We start from the raw sequence: 10,000 nt of genomic DNA on the forward strand, positions 1-10,000 counted from the left end.
ATGCCGGTAACGTTTTTGGCTGACAAGCCCCCTCCCTCTTCTTCCCTCTTCTCTTACCCCTTCCCTCGCGTCTCCTTACCATCAGGCTTCCTACCCCTCCCTCATGCCGTCACATCACCTGCAGTCCCCTCCCCGCCCTACCCTCCCCTTAATCTCGACCCTCCTCTTTCTCTCCCTTAGTCCCCTTGGGAGTGCCACACCTATCTTGAACTTCTACATCCTAGAGTTGGCTTTCTTTTTTTTTTTTTTTTTTTTTTTGCTCCTTGATGAAACAACTCCGTAACATCCAACCAACGGCCTTCTTAATAGAGATGCCTTCCTTATAAATGGCGAGGCTTGCTTTATCCTCATATGTTCTTGTTCTTGCTGTTGCACTGTGGCTTTTAGTTGTGTCTAATAATGGCAATGTTCTCGCGCGGGACTTCCTTTAATGGATAAATAGTGTCGAGCGAAAATGGATCTTAGTTATATAATGGAATTCATGGATAAGTAAGTGGGTGTATCATGTGAGGGGATGATTCTAAGGTGCTTTTTGAAAAGTAGAAGACAGAAAATGGGCCTATTCCTTAGAGTTGGGGTGAGCTTGAAGGAGAGGGGCCCAATTTGGCCACCACTATGTTGGTCCTCCTTAATCACAATGAAACTGTGGCTGGTCTTATCGCCGAGTGTCACTGTTTATGTGCCGTGTACACAGCGCTCCTAATCTCTGAGGGGCTGGGTCTCAAACTCCAGGAGATAACCTTGAGGACTTGGTGGTCTTGCTTAAATGCCCTCCCGCGCCATCGGGGGACTTTTCATTACTTGAAAGCATTGCGACGATTGACGAGAGGAAAGGGGAATGTGAGCTTAATGTTCGCTTGGTGGATTAAGGAAATTAATTGTGTTGGAGGGACGGACGCTTCCAACTCGGCCATTTTACCCACTGTTTTGCCAGGTGATAGAGCCCACATTCGCTGCCATTCTGTTTTCTGTTTTTCCGGGTGGTTTGATTAAAATTGGCTTAAAAGGTAGAACATGTATTCCTCTCTCTCTCTCTCTCTCTCTCTCTCTCTCTCTCTCTCTCTGTGTGCTGATGGTCGACTTTTGTTTCTTCTCATTGTCATTCATTGTGCTCCAATTATATTTTGTTCGCTTCACTTTTTGTATGCATTTTTTCAGTATCCATACATCTGTTATTTGCTTGGTCACTGTTGTCTGTTTACACATTAATATCCTTCCTTTCGCATATTCTTCTCCCATTCATTTGCGTACCTCTTCTGGTACCCAGGCAGTCGAGGTCTTAAGCCTTAACAGAGACAAGAGGCCTTTTCTTCTCCGTGTACGCTAGGCCTTTAGGGAAATTGATGTAGGGGCCTTAGACCATGGTAGGGGCTGTACCCTAAGCCTATTTAAATGAAAGGGGTTTGTTGCGTGTGCTGATGACTGAGGGTATTTCTCTATGCGGATGCGGAGGGTTGTAAGGGGGTTTTGGAAGGTCGTTATAATTGTGTTTTGTTTGTTTTGTTATTTATTTCTTAAGGGAAGGACGTTGTTGGCAAGTTTCCTTTCTCTCTCTCTCTTTTAATGGAGGAGGTCTTGAAAAGGAATGCGAAATTAAATGCAGAAAACCTTTAGTGTATATAAGAGTGGTTTATTTGGTTAAAGATGTCTTAATAAAGGAAAGTTTAATAATTTACTACTTATCACCTGTACGTCCCTTTGGTTATAAGTTATCCCAAGATATAGTGAATTCCATATTCAAGATATTTCTAGCTTAATATTTATGAGTATCAAAAATTCACTGTGATTAGCCAGTTGTTACTAACTTACCAGTTAGCTGTCATGATGGAGATGGGCCGATATCATTTCTAAGTACAGAACCTGAATTCGGCAAGAATATTTATGGCACCGTCGATATCAACATATATCTCTTGATAGCTGAGTAGTAAAAGTCGGCTGTTTATTGTTTCTAAACCTAAGGCCCAGGTTCGAATACTGGCCGGGGCAGAAGCACCTGTCAGTTATAATTCCCTTTAGATGCAAGTCATCCCCAAGGTACAGTGAGTCCGATATTAAAGGATATATATGATTTATTTGGGAATATAAGAAGTCACGCGCGGATGTGACAAAAAATCATTAAATCAGAAATAGTAGCATTGAGAAATATTTTTTTGACGAGTGAAGTATATTCATATCCGTTATTCCTTATGGATGAATATTTTTAATAGCTAACAATTTGTCTCAGTGATACATTTTTCTTATGAAGAAAAGATGTGTTAATGGTGTACGATAAGTTTTCCTGTCAAGAATGATTTTGTTTCTTAAGAACACTATATCATTTGGATGCTGAATTTTGCCCCTCGGAAATACACTATTTCGAGAAAAGGACTTAAAAAGAAATTTTGCACTTTGTACTACAGAGCTCGATATTCACGAACGTGCGTGCGTATGTGCACGACGTCGGGGAATGCAGGTGAGGTAAAAGGAGTGTCGCTGGCAATTAGAAGTTAATGGCAGTGTCACGGTGGCTGACATTTGCAAAGCCGATTTAGTGCCACGTGAAGAGTGCCTCATAGTTATTATTGTTATTCACTGCATTGATCTTAATTGGGCGACGCCCCCCACGCTGCTTCCATTCTCCTATTCCTGTCTCGCTCCGCTGATTTCAGAAGGGGACTTTTTTTTTTTTTTTTTTTTCTTTTGAGGGATGCTTGCACGAGCGAAAGACAGTGCTGGCATAAGACCAGTTTCATTCAGAGAAATAACAGCTCTGCGGATTTCAAAAGGGTCGTGACTTGGTTTCACGTTTGGGATGGGGCTTACTGGATGTCTCCAGACTTGCGTTTTTATGTCCAGCTTGCTTGTCTGTGTGCATAAAAGTATATGTATATGTATATATATATATATATATATATATATATATATATATATTATATATATATATATATATATATATATATATAATATATAGGCTATATATACATATATATATATACATATACAGTATATATATATATATAAATAGATATGTATATACATATATACAGTATATTTATATATATACATATATGTATGTATAAACATATAGCCTATGTGCAAATATAAATACTGATATATAAATATATATAAATATATGTACGTATGTATATATGTATACACACACACACACACACACACACACACACACATATATATATATATATATATATATATATATATATATATATATATATATATATATATATATATATATATATATATGCAGTTTATAAGTCAACTTAGATAACCTTGACATTAGATGTTTACTTGAAAGATGAATTGATTCACATTACACAAACACTGTTATCTCAGGTAGGGTCGTTATTCAGAAATGGTGCCAGTAATCTATTAACACACGTTTCCCTTTTCTGCACAAATTGGTACGTTCGAAGACGCAGCCTGATCCATACTAATTTTTGTTTCTTTCTTTTTTGTTCAGGTGTCCCGCCTGGTGATCTTACACGAGGAGGCTGAGGATGGCAATGCTATGCCCGATTTGGAGAAGCCAGTCATGGCTGTCTCCAAGGCGGTCGTCAACTTGGTTAAGGTAAGTTTATGTCGTATTTTTCGTCTTATTGTTCTTTTATCTGTTCTGGGATTTTATTATTATTTTTTTGTATTTCTTGCAAGAAGCAGTGTTGATACTTATTTATGTTTTATGTTTCATTTATTGATTTATTTTGGTAATTATACTTCAGCATGTTATCCAGGGCTAGGCAATAAGATCTTGTTGCCTTATAAGCTGAGGCTGTGGGATTTCGTGCTGGCATTTGCAAAATAGGAGATTAAAGTGTCGTTGAGGTCCTTTTAAAGTGTCGGCCTTGCTGATAGTGCGTCAGTTGGCATACCATTATATTTATGTTCTCTGTAGTATTTTTCTTATTGTAGGAGCTTCTAACATTATTAAATGAAGTATCTTCAGGTTTATTCTTATTTATGCATAGAGCTTTATCTTATTTTATTGTTGAATTTACTAAATATTTAAGTGCTTTATGTGTGCACCAGCTCATTGAAAACAACGTTGTTGGGATGTAAATGCGTTGGGTAGTTTGGGGTTGCTATGGACCAAGGAAGACTTCATGGGATTTAAGAAGGGATTCAGGTGCAGGATTCATATTATTGTTAATGATATTAGTATTATTATTATTGTGTGCTAGCACGCCTTTGTTGGATACTTATTTGAATGAAATTACTTGCAGCTAACTTAATAACTGCCTGCTATAGAAAGCAGCGATTTTAAGAACGATTACTGCTTATTGTTAGAATACTCCTTAGGTATTGAAAGGATTTATTATTGTGCTCTGCATACGTTACTTGAGATTGAAAACGCTGGAAGCGACGAGCCTATTAACTTAAGATTTTACAAAAGACTTGGTCCAGACGTTGAATCGTTGTAATTGTAGACGTTCCTATGCCACAGCTGCTTCGGAAAATGAGGGTGGAATCCGAACCACATTATAGCGAGAAATGAATTTCTATCACCAGAAATAAATTCCTCTAATTCTTCATTGGCCCGTCGGAGAATCGAACGCGGGGCCAGCAGAGTGCTAGCTGAGAACGGTACCCACCCGTCCAATGAGGAACTGCCTATAAAGTTGCCACCAGCATTGGGTGCTGGGCGCAAAGTTTGGCGGAAAGATGCCGGAAGCAGTAACTCATGCGACACCACCTTTGCCAACCGGAGAACCGAAAGTTTAGTGGTTCCGTAATTGACGATGGCTGATTCCAAGGTGAAGCCCGATCAGGATGCATCCACCTTCGATATTGACTTGATAATTTGAAAACTTCTGCTCTCGGGACCTGCAGATGAATTAATTGAGGCTTGGCACTCCCAGGGCTTGAATGGAGTTTGAGAGCATCAGAGTTTGCTTGCAGTGTTACTTAGTTTATATCCGTGGATTATATATTTTGGCCATGGGCCTTCTTTCTCCGATATCATTTTACCGCCGTGTATTTTGCTAAGCCGCTACAGACAAAGTCGAGTTGGGGTGGGGTTAATATAGCCCCCCCTCCCTCCCTTTTGTTTGTCTGTCTGTTCGTTATTGTGTCTGTCACGTTTACCTTGCCATCGCAGTTCTTCTCACACTACTGAAGGAATCTAGTCAGACCATCAAGCATAAATGTTCAAGGAGATCACGCTTCCGCTAATGTTGCTTTTCGTCTTAGGTGATAGTTTGCTTGTAGGTCAAATCATGGCTCCAAATACCGTAGATTTCGTACACTTAAGAGAGATTTGGCACGCATAGTCGAGTCCATGCATACTCCACTAATGAAGCTATTTTATATATAAAAAAAAAGGTTAGTGATCATGTGACCTTGACCATGACATAAATTTTAGAAATCGTTGTCCCCGGGGCCATTCTTGCTCAACGAACATATTTTGCAAGAAACATAATATTGTCTTGGACATTTCGAAAGTTGGAATGCTATTACAGAGTTGTTGGTCTGTGGTCGGTAAAGGATGGTTAGAATGCTTGTTCAAATGTGGTATTTTAAAAATGGGTGCGTGATCTTAGTTTCCTTAATTGCACGTTCTTCTGTTGTATTCCAAGACTTTGTGCGGTATCTCCCTTGCTATTTTTCTCGTAGTGATTAAGTTGTATATGAACCGGTGGAAAAAAATTGTGCCTTGTGGCTTTGGTGTTTACTGTATGAATCTTTTTTTTTTTTTTTAACTTGCAGTATAATTAGAATATGAGTAAAGAAATGTTCTAGTTGGTCAATTGCTTGTGAACACCATATGTAAGGGAAGAATATGGTCGTTATATTTCTTTGTAATTTGAAATCATTCCCCCAAAATGTTCCAGTTCTTGTCACATACATACCCTACCCTTGGACACATTTTTCATTTATTTCAACTCCATTAATTTTTCTTGCCCTCATATTCCTTAGAGTCACTTGAGACATTTTAAAAGAATGAAATGTTAAAAAATGCCAATAGATAAGAAAACTAGAAAATAACAAAGGAAAAACAGCGTGAAAATGAAAACTCTTCGACACTCATATCGGGAAACGCAACGTGAAGTTTACCAAGGGAAATGAGACAAGTTCCAAGATATTGCCAGACATTCCACCGAGGCACTTATCTTTCATGCGGTGTTGCAATGGTTTTGAGAGAGAGAGAGAGAGAGAGGAGGTATGTAATGTTTGTGTGTATATATATATATATATATATATATATATATATATATATATTTATATATATATATATATATATATATATATATATATATATATATAAAGAGTATTTGTTTAGTGTCTGAGAAATAGATCACTCGTTACTTTATGTTTTTATATGTATGTGTTTTTGTGTGTATGAGAGAGAGAGAGAGAGAGAGAGAGAGAGAGAGAGAGAGAGAGAAGTATGTAGTTTTTGTGTAAATATATGTAGTAACAGGATACGTATTTGTTTAGTGGTTTGAGAAAGAGATCATCTGTTATATTGAATGTTCGTGTGTGCGTGAGAGAGAGAGAGAGAGAGAGAGAGAGAGAGAGAGAGAGAGAGAGAGAGAGAGAGAATATATATATATATATATATATATATATATATATATATATATAGAATGGATACATAATTGTATAGTGGTTTGAGAAAGAGGTTACCTTTTACTATATGTATATGTATTTGTGTAAGAGAGAGAGAGAGAGAGAGAGAGAATAGAACTGATTAAAACGAATCGCAACACAGTAGTCTGTTGAAGAATGAGAAATAGAATAGAATAAAAGAAATCACCGCTTTTTTTTTGTGACAACAAAAATCCGGTTCTGGAACAGTATCCTTTCTGAAGGGGGATATTTCACGGTTGTTAGCGAAGGGTTGGTTGGTTTAGGTGGAACGGGGAAACTCAAAAGCTTGTTCGCTCTTCCGTTGTTGTCATAAAATACGTAGGAGTTTCACGTACATTACTAATCTGCCGGCTGACGATGTTTTCCATGTTAGAAGCAGGATGCAGCTTTTCTTTAGTTATACCTTTGTTTTTTTTACGGTAGTCGTTCGTCTTATGTTTTTACAAGTCACTGTTTTTTTTCATTAATCAACAGTGTTAATCTGTGTGACACCCGTGTAGCGGGGTGGTGCCGTGATTGCACCTAACACGCTGCTCTGTAGGCATTACTTAAGGTTCTTTGCAGCTTGTCTTCGGCCCCCAACTGCAACCCCTTTCATTCCTTTTACTATACCTCCATTCATATTCTCTCTTCCATCTTGCTGTCCACCCTCTCCTAACACTTGTTTCATAGTGCGACTGCGAGGCTTTCCTCCTGTTACACCTTTCAACCCCTTCTACTCTCAATTTCCCTTTTAGCGCTGAATGACCCCATAGGTCCCAGTGCTTGGCCTTTGGTCTAAATTCCGTGTTCTAATCTGTGTGATGGATCATGCTTTATGTATTTCAAGAAATTTCTTGTTTACTTTATCGGTTGCGTTTTATTTATTTTATAAGTGATGCGAACCATAATTTTGTGATGAAAGGAGATTTCTACGTTTTTTTTTCCTTATCGACTTCCTCCTCGAAGGGAAAATCATTGTCCGCCCTAAATTGGCTTCTTGATCCCTTTTTATGTATTGTCAGACGGGAGGATTTCCTTTAATTTACTCTGTTAATGTCATCATCGATGAAAAGGAAATAGTCTTTTGTCGTTAAGGATTCCATTAGGAATTTCTTTCTTTAAGATGGTGGTTTATTGACAGATGGATATTTAACATTTTTGTTATGGACATCTGATTCCTTTGTCTTCAACATTTTTTATTTATAACTAATGACTTGTTTAGAAATTCGATTCAGCTTGATGATGATGAGTATTACAAAAATTTTCTTGTTGGTTCTTGGTTGGATTTTTCCCCGTAGGGCGTAGTGCCGTCAGTGCACCTCGTGCGGTGCACTGTAGACATTACTTAAGGTTCTTTGCAACGTCCCCTCGTCCCCTAGCTGCAACCCCTTTCGTTTCTTTTGCTGTACCTCCTTTCATAATCTCTTTCTTCCATCTTACTTTCCACCCTCTCCTAACAACTGCGAGGTTTTCCTCCTGTTACACCTTTCAAACCTTTAACTGTCAATTTTCCCTTCAGCGCTGTATGACCTCATAGTTTCCAGTGCTTGGCCTTTGGCCTAAATTCTATATTCAGTTCAAATCTTGGCTGGATTTTCTGTAGTAGGCAAATTTCAAGGAGGGCGACGACAAACACCAGTAAAGCACAGCTTATTAATCTTGTTTCTAAAGCAGAAACTAACAAATTTTATGAATTGACGTGTAACCATAATCAACATTACGGCAAAAAGATATCTTATTTCGATAAGGACATCTTGTCAATGGGACATCGAAACAATTCTCTATAATATATCAAAAGGAGACAAGATCAACAGCACTAAAAAATAAATAACCAAATACTTCGAGAGTAAGAAAGTAGACAAAATACAAAATACCCTGGAGCCTTATGGAATTAGTTAAGACTAATTCTATAAGATCAACATTAGAACAACAAAATAAATAACCAAATACTTCGACAGTAAGAAGGTAAATAAAATACAGAATACCCTGGAGCCTTATAGAATTAGTTAAGCCTAATTCCAGAAGATCATTAGCACAGGGAAATAAATAACCAAATACTTCACCAGTAAGAAAGTAAATAAAATATAGAATACCCTGGAGCCTTATGGAATTAGTTAGGACTAATTCTATAAGATCATTAGAACAACAAAATAAATAACCAAATGCTTCGATAGTAAGAAAGTAAACAAAATATAAAATACCCTGGAGCCTTATGGAATTAGTTCAGACCAATTTCATGAGCGCATCTTCCAACTCCTCCGTGTCTGGGAGAGTCAGGCAGCGTGAAACGAGTCTTCCCTGCTCAGGTCCAGAACTTTGGAAACGCTCCGGATAATGTTGGGAGAATAGGAGGGGTTATGCCTCGTGGTATTACCAGATTCCGTCATCTATCATCGTCCAAGTTGTGGGTCTTAATTAGTGGATCTCCCAACACCCCTCCACCCGGATTCTTTGTATTTTTATTTTTTTTTTATAGAAAACCGGGCTTCATTTAGGAAGCTCGCTCTATTTGTCCTGGTACGTCGTGGAACCATGATGCGGTTTTATTTGTTGTTTTGTATTTGTCCTTAACTTTAATTTTTGTTGATATGGATTATACTTTTATTTTGCATTTTCATTATTTAAGTCCGTTTTCATTAAAAGAAAAGTTCATTTATCAAGTTATCTCTTGATTTATGTACACAAGCGATGGAGCAAAGCATTTGTTAGACTGAGAACGAAGTTTTGTTTGTTAGGGGCAAAGAAACGAAGTAATTCATTTTAGGTACACTAATGACAATGCTCCCCCCACCAACCACACACACACACACACACACACACACACACACACACACACACACACACACACTCCATTGTAACCCTCATGGAGATTCCCCACAGAACATGCGCATTCATACTAATGCTTGTACACATACTCGGCGTAGACCGAGTAGCTCGCGCGAAAAGTTGAGGAAATTGAAAACTAACAGCCCTCGAAGTGACACTGAGACTGACAACATAACAAACTGACAAGAGAAGAAACTCGGGACACTCAGCCTGACACTCGGACACTCATTTAGAAACTCACTCATTTGGACACTTGCTCATTTAGAACCTCACTCATTTGAACATCCACACATTTGGACACTCACTCATTTGGACACTCGCTCATTTAGCAACTCACTCATTTGGACACTCACTCAGAAACTCAGTCATTGAACACCCACTCATTTGGACACTTGCTCATTTGGAAACTCACTCATTTGACCACCCACACATTTGGACACTCACTCATATGGACATTCACTCAGAAACTCAATCATTGAGCACTCACTCATTTGAACACTTGCTTATTTAGAAACTCATTCATTTGAACACTCACTCATTTGGACACTCACTCATTTGGACACTCGCTCATATGGACACTTGCTTATTTAGAAACTCACTCATTTGG

At 38.2% G+C, this 10,000-nt stretch overlaps 1 protein-coding gene across 9 annotated transcripts in view; it reads left to right on the forward strand.

Annotated features, from left to right (window-relative positions):
• Vinc (vinculin) overlaps positions 1–10,000 on the forward strand; it is a 182,614-nt gene that overhangs the window by 81,958 nt on the left and 90,656 nt on the right. For all 9 annotated transcript variants that reach the window (XM_067103599.1, XM_067103595.1, XM_067103597.1 and 6 more), the window contains exon 2: positions 3,458–3,565. In XM_067103599.1, coding sequence (XP_066959700.1) covers positions 3,458–3,565 — 108 coding nt within the window. The remainder of the gene's footprint in view (positions 1–3,457; positions 3,566–10,000) is intronic.

The sequence above is a fragment of the Macrobrachium rosenbergii genome, chromosome 5 (assembly GCF_040412425.1).
Source record: "Macrobrachium rosenbergii isolate ZJJX-2024 chromosome 5, ASM4041242v1, whole genome shotgun sequence".
In the NCBI taxonomy this organism is placed as follows: Eukaryota; Metazoa; Arthropoda; class Malacostraca; order Decapoda; family Palaemonidae; genus Macrobrachium; species Macrobrachium rosenbergii.